This window comes from Dreissena polymorpha, chromosome 14 (genome assembly GCF_020536995.1).
Source record: "Dreissena polymorpha isolate Duluth1 chromosome 14, UMN_Dpol_1.0, whole genome shotgun sequence".
Taxonomy (NCBI): Eukaryota; Metazoa; Mollusca; class Bivalvia; order Myida; family Dreissenidae; genus Dreissena; species Dreissena polymorpha.
In genome coordinates, this window is record NC_068368.1 from 19,031,069 (window position 1) to 19,051,263 (window position 20,195).

Here is a 20,195-nt window from a genome sequence, read left to right on the forward strand (position 1 = left end):
TAATCACTTTGCAACTGTTTAAAATTAACAACAATGTTATCAAAAACAGATGTATATTTACTAAAATAAGTATTAAAATAGTCAATAGATTTACCAAAACTATCAAAATATTCAATTGTTGTTGAATTTGGAGAGTAAAAACTACACCAATGTCTCCCGTCATTCAAATGATCATCAGTATTTGCAATAAATCCACATGGAAATCTCAAGTCTTTTGGTAGTTGGTCAGCAGCAAATACACCCAAAATAGATGTTTTTAACACTGGGCTACAGTTTATACAACACAGCAGTTGTGATGTATTCATTCTGAAATAATGTCTCTTTGAGCATTAATTTGGAAAAAACCTGGTGAACTGCTGTACACTATACAACTCGTTGCACTTGGTAAAGCTGTCCCAAACTGAACCTCTAATCGCACATGTCCTGTTTTTATTAGAGATAGAAACATGCTGTCATTTGCGAATTTTGGTTCCAACTGAAATGTGAACAAAGTAGATGTATTTGCAAAGTCCTCTCTATTTATATTGATACCGCCATTTTTATTCCACAACCCGTTGGTTAAAAACATATTTGTGTACGCTCTCATAAAACTCTGACCTTCTAATGTATTAAAATTAAATTTTAATGGATTACCCCACACTGGAATCCCATCAGCGTACAGACAAATGCTTTTAATATCACAGTTTAAGAAATGAAATGGATTTGATTTGTAATCACCCGAAACTGCTGTTGATTTTACAAATGCAATAATGATTGTGTTTGGTTTTTGTCCTTGAAATAAATTGTCCCATGTAAACACTGTACTTCCAGCTGCAATGGTTTGAGAGCGACACTCAAGTCGATTGAATGGGTACTTGGCTGTACTACTTTTCAACATCTCAGAATGGGCAACGATGATAGCTGGATTGACCCTGACTTTCTTTGCTAGAAGGTAAATATCTATGATTCTTACTTTAAAGCTTGGAGCATCCTCTCCAGAGGATAAACAAAATGCTGGTGAGCTACGATACAATTTTAGTTTCACATCAACTTGATTTAACAAGAATCGTTGAATAGTAAATAAACTATGATATATTGGCCCCTGTAACTCTAAAGTTTTGGATCCTGTAATGTATTTTGTTCGTTCATACAACCCTTTGTTTGCTCCAGTGGGATCACAGTCTCCAGGTTGGTCACTATCGTCTTTTATAAACAACTGAGAAGATAATTGTGAAAATACAGTGTCTTGCCCATTGTATAATAAAGCATGAAACATTGCTGTATATGGATTGTAATTAGATGATATTACAGCTTTGTTTTGTAATGTTACTTCAGTAGCTGAAAATAAGGCCTGCAAAAACAAATTTACAGGTCCAATCTTTGCACTGGTTATGTTACTACCATCTGAATTAATTACTTTTAATTTCACACACAACTGAGTGCCTTGAAGATCAAGATAGTCCATCGAATTTTGTCCACTAACTTGAAACTCTATTGGCGTGTCATCCGATACTTGAGATATTGGTCGAATCTCTTGATAATAGACATCATTGACTGCCACTTGTGTTGGTGGTAAATCAAACAGTAACAATTCGTTAGGAATACCCTCAGAAAATGCCTCTTGCATGAAATACGACATTTTTAATTACCAAATATGTCCCACGTTGAAATATGTTTCTGTAATTTTCTATCCGTTTTAGGGTATTTATGTTCTATTATTTTCAAACCTTTTCTTGTCTTCTTTTTATGTTTTTTTACAGCATTATATCCTTTTGTATTGTTTTTTCTTGTTTTTTTAGTTGTAGTTAATACCTTTTTTCTTGTTTCCTTAGGTTGTAATCCTTTTCTGTTAACTATCTGTGTTTCCTCCAAAGGCTTAACTAACTTTTGAGCAAGAGATGATACTTCAGATGCTTTTATACCATCTCGTTTCAGTTCACTTTTTGCTTGATTTACAGTCTGTTCTGATGGAGAAACTGAGTTGATGCTGACACTACTTTCTGGAGCAGACTTTTGTGAGGTTACAAATCCCTTTCCTACCTGAGGTTTGTTGTATTTAAAATAGTCAATCCATTTTTGTGGATTAGGAACATACAGTCTAGATTGATTCATTTTCACGAATAAAATGGATAACGTCTAAAATGAAGTGTGAGGTGCGTTGGTGAAGTTATGAATGAGGCATACTCTCCATTTACAGTTTTTATAGTGAACTCTATTTCTTGAAATTCTGACTTGTTTAATGATAGATAAAATGGTGATTCAAACACATATATCCACCTTTTTCTTTGATCACTTTTATCTACTCGTCTCAATAGTGCCTGTTCTCCACCATCGACTATACTGTCTTTACATAAATCACAATAAATAAATAAAGTATCATCATCAATATCTGTCTTTTTTAAACTACTTTGTGACTGTAGTAAACTTATTTCACATAAAGCTATTTTCCAGTGACCTTCAAACCTTAGTGGACGTTTCAACTGGATTTTAAATTTATAGGGTGTATTGTCTGTAAAAATGTGGTTACTTTCACTGTCTCTCACGAACATGTATTGATCCATTTTTAATTATTTTTCTTGTACTTGAGATGCATCAATCCAACTATCAAATGATTTTGGAAAACCTTCCCAACGAACAAAATATTGCAATTTTCCCTTAACTCTTCTCTTTTTTAAGATTTTTTCAATATACCATAAACTCTCTTCATTTTTATCTACAAGAATCATTTCTTGTTCTTTAACATATCCTTCAATGGGCTCATTATTTAAGTCAATGATTTTATACATTGGTATACCTTGTTTAAACATTCTGCTTTTAATTTTAAACACTTCAGTAGTGTATTGCTGTTGATAGGCACGTCTAAAGGGGTGTTTGGTGTAACTTAATCGAATTAAATCACCAATTTTAAACTTAAATGATGGTGGTTTTTTTGGAAATTGTTTTGCTTTCAAATACAGTTTTTTCCAAAGTCGAGTCTCATTCCCTTTCGTAATTTCATGAGGTGACAAACCAAATAAGCTACGATGGGGGTTACTGTTATAACTATTCACAATGTCTTGCAAATGTTCAATATACCTATAATTACGATAATATCGTAACATTCTAAACATCATACTTCTTAATGTTCTAATAACCCTTTCGGCATAATTTGCTTTTTTATTGCTATGAGTGTTAAAAAGATAAATATTCTGTTTCTTCATGAACTTCTTTATATCTTGGTTAATAAATTCTGATCCCTTATCTGTTCGTATTTTGTTGAATTTTCTGTGATGTAAAACATCTTTTATGGCTGATAAAACGGTTTGTGTTTTTTTATTCCTAAGTGCTCGAACCAGTAAAAAACGGGAAAATATGTCTATCACTATGAGTAAAAACTTAACTCCATCGTTATGCTTTGAAATGTTTTCCACTGACATAAGGTCCATATCAGCTTGGTCATTTAGACCTGCTACTTGTACAGGTGGTGTTTTATAAGAATGTCTCACTTGTTTTTGCAACGCATAGGAATCTTGATTATTCAACCACTTGTTGATGAAATTCAAAGTAAACTCTCCTGGGTATTTTTTTCTCAATATGTGTTGTAATTTCACAGCACCTACATAACTGCCAGGTTGCTTAGCATTAAAATAGTATTCTGAAAGAATACGCTCCTTTTGTAATTTATCCATGGTTAATCAATATTGCTTGTTTATTTATAAACATTGACAGTGTGCACTATTCGAAAACAACTTTAACAATGAACAACACGAATACTTCAATGCATATAAAATATTTATTTTATACACATAGTGATCTCATTACAAAACATGTTCAGTACATAATTTTATTTGTTAAATGTGATAAAACACTGATGAGTTTTCTGATATTTCTTTGTTTACAAACATGTGCTTTTCAACTCTCTCAATTACCCCCCCCCCCCCCCCCTACATTCAACAAGACTGGAGGAGTATTCCCCCTTACATTAGCAATCAAATAAAACAGTATGTTCCCTTATACTATACAAAGTTAATATTATAAACATAATAACATTACAAAATATCAAACATTTACAAAACATGTCAACAATTTAAGGTAACAATCTTTTCAAAGTATTACATTGAGAAATATTAAGGGTTACACCAAAATCTGTAGCATTTCCGTTTGCAAACTGTCGTATGTCTATATATGTTTGGTTGCTTATTTTACAAAATGACAAAAACACATTATTTTCTAATGAAAATTGTTCCGTTCGATACAATAAAACCAATGGTGTTGTATTCATTTCAGAAGGCTTCCATTGCTGTGGAGTGCATTGAACGACATCATGGCCTAGAAGAACATACCCGGGGATAATACCAGCAGCAACAAGTGTAAGTAAAGTTATCCTTTTCATCATGACAGTTCTACACTTCACGTTTTTTGCTTTTTGTAAAAGTTCGTTCTGTATATTTACATTGTTTACATCATACACAAAAGATACATTCCCATCAATATTATCTGAACACTCCATTTCTACTAGAAGATCAATCCTTGACTGAATAATAACGTTGAATTACTGTGTTTTTAAATCAGTTACAGCGAAACAATCTGTCTTCTATTTGTGTAATTGTAAGCACCATTTTTTTCATCTTGGCTTTCCATTGATCCGTTTTCATTATGGCTAGAAAGTCTTTGCTCTCTATAACTCGTTTGTGAAGGAAAACCATCTCTGGGGTAATATTCGAAATGGCCATCATTTCTTCCCAAGAACGTATTATGGCATTTTCATCGACTTCTTTCAGCATATCCTCGAAATAAAACTCAAGTTGATACTCCTCATCATCACATATCATGAGGCAATCATGTTCTTTCTGTGAAGGGTGATTGGTTTGACAACCATAACAGTTCTTTCGAACAGTCATTGTTTTGACTTCACATAAAGCTTTTGCGTATAAAAAGTCAAAGTAGGAACGCATCATCATGACACTCGCTGAAGTTGAGATGTCTAATTGAGGGGGTGATGAAAATTCCACCCCCTCAGTCATGTTATTCTCTTCTTTCCCCATTTCATTGTTTAATGATAAAACACTATGTCCATCTTTACAACTGAGCTTAAAATCTTGAGATGATGAACAAGCCATATTCACTATGTGCTTCTGTCACTTGTTGAAGTGGGAATGAAACACAGTACTTGAGGATTTCTTTATATAGCTTTATATCTAACGAATTTTGTTTTCAAATTTTTCAGATCACACAACCGCCAAAATGCACGCCGCCATTTTGAAGCATGTCTGAGTGAACCGATGGTTTCCATGGATTCCATGAAGATTCAATTGATTTGTTGGTTTTTAATTCTCCAATTATTTTTAAAAATAAACATTTTGGTGAATGCTGTTTGTGTTCTTCCAACGGATCATCTTCTTTCCCCCATTGGTGTAATCGTACTGCACACGAAAAACATTCTACTGTATCGTTTTTACCTGTGTAATAAAAGCCAGCTGATGATAACTGAAACTTGTTCGGTTGAATTTGAGGTGACCATAGATCAAATGTTTTAAGTCTATCTTCATAAAATGTGAGGTGTTCAAATTTGAACTCGAGTTCTTGAAATGCATTCATGGCGACTGTCCCTCTAAAAATGAAATCAGTAGTTCAACACTTTCTTTTAAACTACACATCGTTTCAAACATTGTCGTTGGTAAAATCAACTTGTTTTTTCCTTTTTTAAAAACCAGTTTTACTCGAGATCGTCTCTTTTTCAAAACTAGGGTAAAGTTATTGTCAAGTGTACAACTTATTTCTTTACACACCGGTGACCAGGTTATGTTTTCAAAACCATATTGCTTAAAATAAGATAGTGTATCTTCAGAAAACAGTAACTGTGCCTGTGCCATTATTCTATACGAAAATACACGCACGTATTGTACCCGCAAACGTCCACAAAAATTACACAAATGGATGAAAAGATAAACCACTTAATCCAACAACACTATTAAACCGTGCATACTTGTACCTTAACGATCTTATTATAACGCATCAATATGGCGGATCCATCCTACATTAAACCGACTTAAATCGTCAATATAGCGGCAATCATTCAAACCGCCAACATGCTCGCTCATGAAATGTTAAACCGATAGTAGTAAAATAGCTAAAATGCTCACTTACCATATTTAAAACCGACACAAGTGAACTCGTCAATATAGCGGCAATTATTCGAACCGCCCGCTAAAATGCTCACGTATTATATTTCAAACCGACGGAAACCGTCAAGATGGCCGCCAAACCGCCAACATTCTCACTCATACGAAACCGCTAAAAACCGACGGAAGTGAAACCGTCAAGATGGCGTCAAACCGCCAACATTCTTACCCATCATATATCAAACCGCCAAAAACCGACGGTTGTAAACCGCCAAGAAGGCCGCCAAACCTATCAACCAATCAGAAGGTCGATCTCACTCCATTTCAACCAATCAGAACGCTGGGTTGTCGAAGATGGCGGTATAAACCGTCCAAGATGGCCACGAAAGCCCTACTTTTATACTACTATCGTTACACTTGTGCTTTAATACTGGCAGATATTTGCGCCGAATGGTTTCTTTTTGCAATTCTGATATCCATGCCAGTATGTGTGATGGAGCAGTTGTTTTTCAGTATCTTATTCTGTTACTGACTATTAACCTCTCCTTCCCTCAATTATCTCTGATTCAGAATCCCAAACTGGAAGCCAATACCATGTGAAACTATTTACAGTCACTGCGCTCATCCTAATATTGCCCACCTGCTTTACAACCAACATTTGAACCCTAGTTACTATCTTCCATCCTTATAAATTTAAACACCAGTCAAGCCAATATTGTAGGCTGTCCGGTTTGTGCAGTGGCTGGTAAACCCTCTTTTCACCTAGGTGACCCGGACTCAATTCCCGATCCTGGCGAATGTGAGCTTGGCAAGTGGTTGCCATACCGGACAGGAGGGGTTTCCTCCAGGTACTTTGGTTGCCTTCCAATTAACAAGACTGCCGGTGCACCAAAATTTAATAGCTGGAAATTACAGCTATAATTCAAAATTCTTCCCAACTTGTGAGTCTAGTAAAGTTATTTGGGTAGGAGTGCTGGGACACACTCTGGTTCCTCACATAATGCAGCCTCAGGTGCGAAAGGACCTCGTAAACTTTGAAAAACACACACATCGCCAAACTTTGCAAAAATAAACAACTTCAAGAGAAAGAACAACACCTTTGAAATTTAATGTTCAGTAATGCAGTAATTGTGTTAATGATATCAATTCCATAGCACTAAGCATTAATAACTTGAAAACTGATAACCCATGTTTAAGGAGTGAACCAGTGAGCCAAGAATAATACACATAGTTGTATAGTTATTTGAAATCTGTATAGATTAGTGCATATTGACCAGAGCTGTCAAAATTCTATGTCAGGACATATTGAACTAATTGTGTATAAAGTTGGAATCGATTTCAAACAATGGACACATTGAACACAACTTGATAATACATTATAAATAATTTGCTATAAACACATACATTTATAAACATAAAAACCGTACACTTTTTAAAAGTTCTCGTGCACAAATACAATAGTGTTCATTTTGAAGGGAAGTCTCTATTGTATTTCATCACATAACTGTCAACTATTTTTAAATTAAAAAAAAGTTAAGTGATAAAATATTAATTACATGCAAGAGAAGACACTTAAACAAATAAGTTGTTGACAGTAAACATGCCTTTTTGAATATAATAATAGCCAAAAACTCAAATTACACAAGAAAAGATGACATGAAAACTAATGTGTAGACAAAAATGCGAAGAAAATAATATTGCTCTAAAAAATTCCACAGCTGAATGCAGCCTTTCATATTTTGATGAGCTTGTTTAAGTTGAAAATTTTCTTATAACCAATCATTGAGAAAAATGTTGACACACATGTCTTTTACATTAAGCCTTAATGCAGATCACAAAATAAAATACAAATAAACTTAACAACAGAGAATAGTAAAAAATATTAGGCCTATTGCTCTGTGCATTTCCGTAATTATACAAATGGGCCTCACTGGGAAATGGGGCTCAATGCATGGGAGTTAAGTGTTTTCTCAGATTAGCCTGCACAGTATGCACAGGCTAATCTGGACACGTGGGAGAACATTGAAAGACACATCCTATTAATATTTTCTGGAGCACTAAAATAAAAATCGGAAGAGGAAAAGATAGCGTTGTTACTAATATGGGTCGGTGAAAAAGGCCAAGACATCGTGCTTACATATGGGCCTTGACGAAGACGAAAAAACAACTACAAACGTTCTTTGACAAATTGCTACAACATTAAACCAAAATTTATTCCAGTATTTGCCAGTAAGCAATATTATAAAAAAAATCACAATGATGACATCGATCAATTCGTGACATGGCTCAAACTTACAAATGTTACCAGTCCGTTTTCAGCAAATGCACAGGATGAAATGATCCGCCATTGAATTGTTTTTGGTGTCAACAACAAAAAACTACGAGAGAAGTTTATTAGTAAAGGTTAAAACTTGACACTTGACTAAGCATTAAAGGTATCGCAAACCTCCGAATACTGTAGACAACAAATGTTGATAATCAACAAAAAATAAGACGTACACCTCATCAGCACTCGCGACAAAGGACAGGCACGTGGTGAAAGAGGAGGTCGAGACAGAGACCGATACCCAGCATATACAGACACGTGGTGAAAGAAAAGGTCGAGACAGAGAGCGATACCAAGCATATACAGACACGTGGTGAAAGAGGAGGTCGAGACAGAGAGCGATACCAAGCATATACAGACACGTGGTGAAAGAGGAGGTCGAGACAGAGAGCGATACCAAGCATATACAGACACGTGGTAAAGAAGAGGTCGAGACAGAGAGCGATACCAAGCATATGCAGACACGTGGTTAAAGAAGAGGTCGAGACAGAGAGCGATACCAAGCATATACAGACACGTGGTGAAAGAAGAGGTAGAGACAGAGAGCGATACCAAGCACATACAGACACGTTGTGAAAGAAGAGGTCGATACAGAGAGCGATACCCAGCATATACAGACACGTGGTGAAAGAAGAGGGAAAGACAGAAAGCGATACCCAGCATATAAGGGCGTTCAGCAAACAGCTCCTTATCACGGGAATAGACCGGACCGAGGTTGCGACAATCCGCCGCATAAAGAATTTACATTATGACCTGTATGGGGAGAGACATGCAGCAGGTTTCACAGGAAGTCATTCGAAACGAGTGTGCAACTCAAAATACGGTAATGGTGTCGATCACGATGACCGCGAAATACACCAGCAGACGATTGACAGCAGAGGATTAGAGGATACACCCTTATTGCATAGATACGGTAAGTCAACCAAATTGCATATCATGCTATTTAAGATTGATACCGGGTCAAGTATATACACAATCTCTAAAAAAAATCACATCGCTCAATAACAAGATCTCTTTTATAGCCTTCAAGTCCTACCTCCTACTCAAGAGATAACATACATGCATTGGACAAATTATATTCAAATGCAGAAAAAGATCATCAACGACGGAGTCTACGTTTTACTTTGTTAACAGCGCACAACCATGGGTCTGCCAACTTCGCTTAATTAAGGTGAGTTGAAATTGAAATACGCCGTTAAAGAGCAGCATGAACAAAGAATATGTCATTTCTTAATACGGCAAACTATTTAAGTACCCTCTCGGACAAAAGAAAATTGCACATTCGCGAAGATTCGATTCAAGTGGTGACGCCACCGAGGCGCGTAACTGAAGCCTTAATATATCGCCTTAAATCCAAACTTGAGAAAAAGGTCAAAGGAAAAATGGTTAGGCATGAATTGAAACTAACAGACTGGGTCAATCAAATAGTGATTATTGTAAAACTCAAAGGCAAATTAGAAAATTACGGATCTGTGTAGTACGGAATACCGTTAGTGCCATCGTGGTTACACATTAAAATCCAGAGGGCGACAATGTTTTAGTGCGATAGTACGATGGCGACAATGCGATAGTAAGATGGCGACAATGCGATAGTACGATGGCGACAATGCGACAGTACAATGACGACAATGAGACAGTGCGACAATACGATGGCGATAGTGCGATAGTACGACAACGCGATAGTACGATTGCGACAATGCGATAGTCATATCGTACTTTCGCCATCGTATCATCGCATTGTCGCCATCGTACTATCGCGTTATCGTACTGTCGTCATCGTATGATCGCATTGTCGCCATCGTACTATCGCACTGTCGCCATCGTATTGTCGCACTGTCGCATTGTCGTCATCGTACTGTCGCAGTGTCGTATATCGCCTTTCGGTACACATGCGCACATCGTATTTTTTCTAGATGGAGCCACTTTTAAAAATACTTTACAGTTCGGCATACTTTTCATCAATACTCATTATATAACTTAATAAGAATTTGATTTCATTATAACTGTTACCTCTTTCAAAGTACAGCTTTATTAAGTCATCTATTTTGTTTCTGCAATAAGAATTGTTTGTGCACCGGAAGGCGATAGTCGACAATGCGATAGTACGATGGCGACAATGCGATAGTGCGATAATACGATGACGACAGTGCGACAATACGATGGCGATAGTACGATGGCGACAATGCGACAATACGATGACGACAATGCGACAGTGCGACAATACGATGGCGACAGTGCGATAGTACGATGGCGACAATGCGATAACACGATGACGACAGTACAATGACTATCGCATTGTCGCCATTGTGCTATCGCGTTGTCGCATTGTCGCCATCGTTCTATCGCATTGTCGCCATCGTACTATCGCATTGTCGCCATCGTACTATCGCATTGTCGCCATCGTACTATCGCACTATCGCATTGTCGCCCTCTGGATTTTAATGTGTAACCACGATGGCCCTAACCGTGTAGATCCAAAACAACTCAAAAACAGAAAATTGATGCATCACTGTGCTATTTATAGCAATCTGGCAAATGTCGGTAGCCTATTCTGGCATGTAAGAAAGATTTTCATTATACTATTTCGGTAGTTTTTTCTAACAATACATGACAAATATCATTAACTGATAGGTTTTAATGTATTTCTTTCCCTAAAATTCGTGTTATTTGATATCTTGAAAGCAATCCTGTGTTATCAACATATGGCTTTTTCGGCATAGCTGTTTAACGTCCATTTTGACCTTAGATGACCTTCATTCATGATAGGTCCGAAATGAATAAACCCGAATTGTGCATTTGCTAATAATACAAAAATCACCGTAAACATTGGTATTCTGGTTCCCAGACTAAAACATTGGATGCATATCATTTGAACTGAAATATGAATATATTGTAAGTTGCACGTAAATTACAATAAAGTAAAAACTGTCATGATACAAAACATCCTCTAAACATTACATCGAAACGTTTCTCCTTAGTTTACGAAGCAGTATAGCATTAATCACATGTCTGTACAATTAAAAGAATCTATTGTTGACATGCCGTAGCGGCCACACTAAACACTACAAAAACAGGCTAGATTGCACTTTACCGGTACGCAGTTGTTTACCACTATCGACAAAGCGGGGGTTTAGGGGCGGTAGCCCGCGACACTAAGGAAATATATAGGTGTTGGAAATATATCTGTCTTTGATTTATTATAATCCATTTTTGCGTTTAATAGTGTAAATAAGTTTCTTTGTACTTTGTTTTGTTCATTTTTTATATAAAGTTCTGTTTTTCTGCAAAAAAAATCATATCACTATGATGCTTGCAATATTGAGTCTTTTAAGTTTACATTCTACTAACATCTGTACACATTATAACACATTTTCTTTTATTTCATTCCAACATTATGTTCATAGTTTTTCAGTGGCGAATATGTTTTCTTTTCCTATTGAAACTAATGTATTACTCGTTCAACTATCAAAACCTAGTCATTACAATACTTATTGACAATAAAACAATTTCACCTCTTCTTGTTCTTCATTTTTATTTTTTAATACGTTAAAATGTATTATCTTATTATCACTCACTACCTTCAGTAAAATACATGGTCGCTTCATTCCATCTCCTTTCACTGGTCGCAAACATTACAACATCAACGCCGTATATCTTTTTAAAGATATATCTTGTTTATAGTACATTCCGTCTTCCCCTGACGATTTTCTGACCCAGCTCTGACCCTGAAAGTCTTGGGGATGGAATTAACTGGCAATGCGTAATTGTTGCTGGGCCAAAATGTTTCGTATGAACATGCATAGTGTAGTCCACATTTCCATAGACTGAACAGTGTTACATCTTATACTACAAAGACGCGGTGATGTTGCCAATTTTTCGGGGGATTATGCTCAAATCAGCCATTCTGATATTGCACATATATTTATTCGGTTCTGCTGGCGTTTTGTAAAAGTCATTTAAGGTAAAAAGCTTGGTTAAACAGCTTCGCCCAAAACAACTAAAAAACTACATGAAATAGATGTTGCTAATTATGTATATTATAAACTTACATGCACGTTTTCTCTATACGCTTCCAATGTTATTATTATTATATTAAATGGTCAATATATGGTGCGCAAATTGATACTTCATGACCGGCTGATGATATTGCTTCTTGTTTATTTCTATGTTGACAAAATATAAATGTAATAAGTGATTTTAAGGTCGGGTAGTTATAATTAGTTATAATGATTGTTAAAATTTAGATGACTATCCCTGTTTAATTAGCCTTATGCGACGGAAAGTGTACGTTTAAACGCAAGAGAAGTATATTAAGTAATTGGTTAGTATACATTTATGTTTACACGTAATGTATTTATTACCATATGTGCATGTATTTTCAGTTCATATATAGCTAGCTAAAATGTGTGTAGCTTAATTCAGTCAGGAGTTCAGAATGTAGGTTTTTTTTTCTTACAGTTACGGGACTACCCGGTTGGGGGTCCAGTCCGTATCGTCGGTCTGATAATACTATCGTGCAAATGAACAGAATAAACTTAGATGAACAGTTCTCCGTATTTAAAATGTTTATTTGAAGACATGTTTACATAATTTTGAGAACTAGCAGTTAAACTAAATTAGGCTCCGATTTTGACATGTCTACAATATTACCGTAAGTTATTCTAAGCACAAAGCCGATAACGACACGTTTGCTCGTATAAATTGCAGAACCGAAATGGGTCAATGTGTTGTATCAACAATTCTACATAATAGTGGAAATTGCCGATGGCGTACTTCCTTTATGCATTCTACACAACAAATATAGTCACCCAGCCCAGTTCATATATCATAATTCATCCTTTTTTTAATACATAAAATTTTGCTTAGTTTAGGTATTTTAACCAATGCGAAACTTCCAGTTATTCATTCGGGCCTACTGGTGGGAAATTTCTCCAATATTTTATGGGCTCTTGGTAAAGATAAGTTAAGGTGAAAACCTATGTTATACACCTACGCCGAAAAACAACAACAAAAGCCAGAAACATGTGCATGGAAGCATTACTATATACGCGATGTTTTCGAAACTATTGAATGCGAACAAATTTTAAAGTATTTATTGAACCCATTTTATGAGACTGAATAACATTAAGTTTTACAGTGAATATAATATACACACTTATCAGCTAAAGAGAAAACAGGTAGTTATTTTCAACTAACCCAAACAACCATAAATGTTTATGACGAGCCAAATACTTTTCAGAATTCAAGATTGCTGTTTAAAGGCATTATACATAATCATTATATTGTCATTCTGTGCGAACCACGTGCACTGCCGGTCAGCCGCCCCGTGGTACTGCTACAATCCTGTAAGGCTTTGGCGCATGCACAAGTCCGAACACCCCGTCCGTGGTCGCCATGGAGACTTCTTCCCCGACCGGACTTTCAAAACGAAACCTCTGAACGAGGCTGCTAAGGAACAACAGAAGCTCCGTCCGTGCGAGAGACTCGCCGACACAACTGCGTTTGCCTGTAAGCAACGTTGGATGTAAAGATAAATAAACATTGGTAAAGGTATACTTAATCGAAATACATGTATAATATTGCATGCGCTGAGGGATTTTTGAAACAACATCACGTTGCGTCACTGTCACTAAAGAATACTTATACATGTCAGTGAATAGATATGTATTTGAGTGGGTCGATATTCAACAAAGTTTTGAAACTTTAACATAAAACGCATCTTAAAAAATCTTACCAATGAAAAATGCAATAAACTCATCCCGTTTGATTAGCTTTCCGTGCTCGTCAATGAACCTGTCGGGTCGGAACACGAGCGGGTCGCCCCATATGTCGGGATCACTGAATACGGATTCAAGGTCGGGAATAATAACTGCGTCGGTTGGTATAGTGTAACCTCTGAGCGTCGCCGTTTCAGTTGTGGCGTGCAGTCCGAGGATTATTGTTAAGTTGCAGAATCTGAAAGTCAAATGTATTCAATAAATCGAAAACACTTAAACAATGAAACTTTTACAAAACAATGCCTCATAAACCCTTGAATTGGAATATGTAATATATTAGCTGTGGTGTTAATAAAATGTATTGTACAAAATTATACATGCTGTATGTCAAAACAACATAGACAAAAAATGTAAAATGTCTAAAAGCACTATGAAAATATCGAAAACAAGCGTGAAGGCAATTAACAAATGGGCGTTGCTATGCTTTTATCTTAAAAGTGGCCTTTCCAAAGGCAGATTTTTCGGCGGTAGTGCCAGAGTGAGCCCTCACGAACAGTTTTCTTGAACTCTTGAACATGAAACTCCATCTACATGTATATAAGCAATTATAAACACAAATACCCGTAGGAAAAGTATAAACACCCAAAGGTCAGAAAAAAACACCAATGGGTAAAGTATAAATACCAAAAAGGTCAATTATAAACACCCACGGGTAAAGTAAAAACACACATGGGTTTAGTATAAACTCTCATGGGTAAAGCATTAGCATCCACGGGTAAAGTATAAACCCCAATTGGTCAAGAATAAACACCCACAGGTAAAATGTAAACACCAATTGATAAAAATAAACAAACGTATGCAAGGTATAAACAGCCATAGGTCAAGTATAAACACACTTGGGTCAAGTATATACACCCATGGGTAGACTATAACTACCAATCAGTTGAGAATGAACACCAATGGGTTAAGTATAAACACCCATGGGTAAAGCAAATGTATTGATGAAATTGTACTGTCATGCAGATATAATTAGTACACAAGCTACCATATAAATAGCCTCTATTTGTACGCGTACAAATTCACAAAATCAACATGCACCGTACCTTAACACCTCCATGTAGAATGCCTCCACGTATACTAAGGATGACCGGTCCAAGACAGAAGGAGTACGGAAAATACCGATGCTGCTCGTGATTTCCCGATACAAGCGTTCTTGAATCTCGGGGTATTCCGTGAGGCAAACGAGACTCCAGCGGAGCGCGGTCGTCGTCGTTTCCGAGCCGGCCATGAACAGGTCCGCGATTAGTGTCTCGAGATACTCGTCTGAAATAAAACGATTAACGCGCCCAGTAACATCCCAGAAACTATTTAAGTGGACTCTTTGGAGTTGAGGCATCAACTTCAAATCGGTGCTCCTGCCCAGTTTCAGATAAATTAATCACGCATTTTTTTTTATCAAAACGAAAAAGGCTGGATCCAGTATTAAGAACAAATTATGTACATTGTATATAACATATATACTGTTGTAATCTTCTTCTTTTATGCCATAAGCACAATTTTATTGACATTGATGAATCTTAACCTGTCATAAAAACTATGAAAGTCACACAGAGCTGACCTAACAAACAATATAATACGCACAGCTCATAGTCGTCTGCTCGTTCGTCTGCTCGTTCTTCTTCAACTCTCTGATATAGGCGCTGACCAGGTCCTCGATACAGTTCTCGTCGTACGTCTCCACGTGCTCCCGTACGATGTCCGCGCAGTAGGCGAGCACAGCGTCCGAGTTGGCGATCATACGCCTGACCCCCAAGGGATCTCCGGGCAGGCGGGCCGCCCAGGGGAAGAAATTGGCGATGCCGCCCGCGGACCTAAAGCCAAATTATAGTATTGTGAATGTGTTTTCAACCTGCGACAACAATTTATGAACAGGCCATTACTTAAGAGAAGAGTACTCCGCTATTTTAGTGGAATATGTCCGTTATGTTAGCGGATTAGTTGCAATGGAGATCAAGTGTATAGCCTAACCAGTGAAAGGCTAGGTTAGTTTAGGATACATATGACTTATTACGAACATTCGACAAGTTGTTCATGTTTTCGAGCCGAGCAACCGAGCGTTTGTTTATTCGAGGCTTACTTGGTATTCTATTAATTTGTATGTTTGTTCATGTAAACCATAGAAAAGAAAATGAAAAAAACAACATCACACATCAATCCCGGCAAAGCTGACACAAGTTGGGGGTTAATTGCAACTATACACTTCGTATGGTGGGATAACATGAAACACAGGCCCATACAGTGTGTAATACAATGGAAGCGGAGTATAATGATTGATTCACTTATGGATGTTATCATTCTCAGAGATATAAGTGGAAATTCAATATTTTGTATACAATTCACAATAAACTTACTTTATATTTTCATCGAACTTTTGTATTATTCCTTTAAATCGCGGGTCGTCATGTTTGAACTGCTTTCGGAACACCATCGAGCAAATCACGTTGGCGACGTGGGCGCTAATCACATCTTTGGGATCGAAAGGTTCACCATTGTGCTTTCCTATCTCCTCGACCATCAATGCAGCTTGTTCCTGTATGGTGGCGTCTAGCCTGGTCTTGCCCATACCGAAGTCCTTCAGTGTGCCTAAAGTGAATCTCCTGTGCTCCCGCCATGGTTCCCCGCTAGTCATAACAAAGCCTGAAAAAGCGGGCATCCAATCGGACTTACCGGTAAGTGCAAGTAAGTCATTCCTAGTGTGCTTAAGGGTGTGAATGTAATAAAATTGTTGCGAATCCATTGTAAATTTTCATGAATATATATATACTTTGTTATAATAATAGACCAATCTTTATTATTTATGGTTAACCTGTTATGTAAACTTGTGACGCTTTGTCTTATATCATTCAAGCCAATGAATAAGCTTTATACCTTTTCCTCTGCTCACTTTTTCTAAAACGAACATCTTCGGTCTCCCTGCGAAAAGGTCGGCTTGTTTCTTGAAAGCGTCCATAATGACGTCATATCCGCTGAGAATCACCACCGGCACGCTACCCCACTGCATGTAATACACGTTGCCGCACTTCTTCCGGAGTCGCGCCAGGGTCGGCCTCATATCCGCCCGCATGAGGTAGCTGTGACCGATGATGGGCAGGCAAAGGCCTGGCGACGGCGGAAGGTTTCCGGTTCTTCTGCTAAACAGGAGCCGTTGTACCAGGACGCATATCAGGATAATCAGTCCGACAGACGTTACGGAAAATCCTTCCCACATAGCTATGCACTGTATGTATACCGTTCACGGTTTCTTACTGTGGTTCGTGTAATTGAATTTCGACTTGTTTATTTATAGTCAGTAGGTTTCGAAAGCCATGGACGAGATCTATATACTAATATGCATTATATGTAAAGATTTGACATCATTTGTTCCCATTTCAATGTTTGAGTTAAATTGCAATAAGTATGACATTCACTATTAGAAATGACCTTGGTAATTTCACTTAATTTTCTCATAAAGCTTAAATCCAATTTCCCACCAGAGTTGTCGTTCCATGATCTCGCATACGCGGTACATTATGTATAAAGGTGAAGTAAACATCGTGCAAGCGATTGGCTTAAACAATCTATTATAGAGTTTACGAGTAGTAAACACGTTTGTCCGTGACATTGTAGTATGGAACGCCATAGCTATCTTACGTTGTTACATTGCTTTCTGTCTTCTTTAGAAGGTGTCTTATGTCAAACCGTCGTGATATTTTGTCAATATGTGGTGTTGACTTGTCAAAATATAGTCTTATTATGTCAAACAGTCGTGTTATCATGTTCAAATGTGTTGTTGACTTGTCAAAATACTGTCCTATTATGTTAGACCGTCGTATTATCTTGTCTAAATTTGATGTTGACTTGTCAAAATACAGTCCTAGTATGTCAACCCCTCGTTGTATCTTGTCCAAATGTGATGTTGACTTGTTTTTCTAAAGAAGACAGAAAGAAATGTAACAAGGTAAGACAACTATGGCGTTCCATATTGTAGCGTGCATTTCTGGTTCGTTTCACGTATCTACGGTGGTAGGGAAGGCCATTCCAAATATGTTTGTCTTAACGTTCGCACTTGCAACACTTCATGTGCGGACATGCAGTCTAACAAAATGAAATTTACTCTTATGACTTCATTCTGCCCATTGTAGAATCATTGCATGTTAATTTCAATGACAAGCTAAACGGCCTGAACATAAAGGTAAAAAGTCCCGATAAATGAAAAATAACAACAATATCTTCACGAGCGCATGTGAAGAGTAACACGTGCGCACGTGAGGAACTGCAAGTGAATAACCGTATATTCTTACCATGTAGACATTTGTCAAGTCATTATAAAGCAGGTTCAACAAATATATAATGATCCACTATGTTAACATCTGTACATTTCACACTTGTGGCAGGTGAATAACTAGCGCGTTATTTATGACTATGTAAATCATTGTCAGATTGGTGGGGATCATTCATCTTAGAGAAAAATAATTCAAATAATGCAACTTTAAATATGAACGTGATATTTTCGACACTATTAATTGAACTAATATTATGAGACTTAATATTATATACACAATTCTCAGCTAAGGGGTAACATATGGTGTGTCAATCCATTATGTTTTTTTTTCAAGGTTGCAAATTCACATAAATATCTAATAATTTATTATATGTGCGACCAAATTATCTAAATTCGTGTATTTCATAAATTTACTCATAATTAATTGAAATGAACTTGAGAACTAATTTCAGATAAAAATTGTGGAACATTTCTGCATGTCATTGCCTATTCCTATTAACGTGGAAATAGTTACACAAAATAAGGTCGAAAAAGTTTAGACGACCAACATACCCTACTTTTTATCGATGTAAGTAGATTTGTAGATTTTTTTGGATGATGCTTTCACGAAAACTACTTTCCACACACAATATAACAATTGCATTGTTCAAAAAGGCAATAATAATGTAGATTATATATGACATAATAGTCATACAGGTAATAAATGCAATTTGTATAAGAAATATTACGTATTTCAACATATTGGGGTTCTTCATTCGATAAACTTTTGGAAAGAATGAAACATGCGGATTGGCCGGATTCTGTACGTAAGCGCGCTTCTTGTTAGAGAGCGTCGTGTGATGACAAGGTCAAAGCTATTCCATGAAATAACGTCATGAACATAATTGTCCCCTACCGGTTTCACCGGAGGGGACTTATGGTTTACGCTCTGTCTGTCTGTCTGTCTGTCTGTCTGTCTGTCAGTCTGTCTGTCCGTCACACTTTTCTGGATCCTGCGATAACTTTAAAAGTTCTTAATATTTTTTCATGAAACTTGCAACATGGATAGATGGCAATATGGACATTATGCACGTCATTTCATTTTGTTCCTACGTCAAAAATTGTGGTTGCTATGGCAACAACAAAAATAATTAAAAAAATCTGAAAATGGTGAAATTTCTGACAATGGTGGAGCCGGTAGGGGACCATATTGTTTGACAATAGCCTTGTTTAATTAGCTCTGTGTGTATTATGTCGCAGTGTGTGGGTGTATAATAGAGGAAACACACTGTTATATCAATTGTATGACGGCCAACGTGAATTTCGACCGTAAAGAACCTGTATCCCGAAAACAAATCAGACGCACAATAAAATGGTTGTCAAAGTCTTCCCGCAATCTCTTGACGACGATGGCATTAAATTACATAAAAACTAACAAAATCCAATTTGAATACATTTATCTCGTGTGATAAGATTCTTGTCTATAAGTCCGATACAGAGGTGAATACGAGAGCATGGGGCGACATCTATGCCAGCAGATTGCTCTTCCACTGAAGAAACGGCTAAACCTAAGCAGAGTTTGTGTCGTTTCTCTGATATCGAGTTTCTGCTTGCCAATTGTATCAGGAGTCCCTAATCACGACAACTTTATTTGCAAATCCACAAATGTTTTTACGTAGTTGCCTTGATGAACTTATAACTTGCATTGTTTGGTAAGCGTTTTAACGTGCGGATACTGTATTTTGTCCGGGTACCGTTGACCATAATCCTAT

At 36.8% G+C, this 20,195-nt stretch overlaps 2 protein-coding genes across 2 annotated transcripts in view; both read right to left on the reverse strand.

The window, feature by feature from the left end:
* LOC127856873 (uncharacterized) overlaps window positions 1–20,195 on the reverse strand; it is a 64,414-nt gene that overhangs the window by 27,167 nt on the left and 17,052 nt on the right. The window lies entirely within an intron of this gene.
* Window positions 13,485–17,717, reverse strand: LOC127856874 (cytochrome P450 2H1-like). The gene is made up of 6 exons (XM_052393049.1): window positions 17,052–17,717; window positions 16,535–16,820; window positions 15,765–15,994; window positions 15,227–15,446; window positions 14,141–14,361; window positions 13,485–13,912 (listed from the first exon to the last, which is right to left on the reverse strand). The coding sequence occupies exons 1-6, from the start codon at window positions 17,389–17,391 to the stop codon at window positions 13,722–13,724; spliced, it is 1,488 nt and encodes a 495-aa protein (XP_052249009.1). The 5' UTR covers window positions 17,392–17,717; the 3' UTR covers window positions 13,485–13,721.

Excerpts from the sequence above, each read along its gene's own strand:
- LOC127856874 (XM_052393049.1), bottom strand. The coding sequence starts at position 17,391 with ATGTGGGAAGGATTTTCCGTAACGTCTGTCGGACTGATTATCCTGATA. Across the intron at positions 15,447-15,764 it reads CGAGCAGACGACTATGAGCT|ACGAGTATCTCGAGACACTA; the intron begins GTGCGTATTATA and ends GTTTTATTTCAG. Across the intron at positions 13,913-14,140 it reads GTTTATTGCATTTTTCATTG|GCAAACGCAGTTGTGTCGGC; the intron begins GTAAGATTTTTT and ends CGTTGCTTACAG.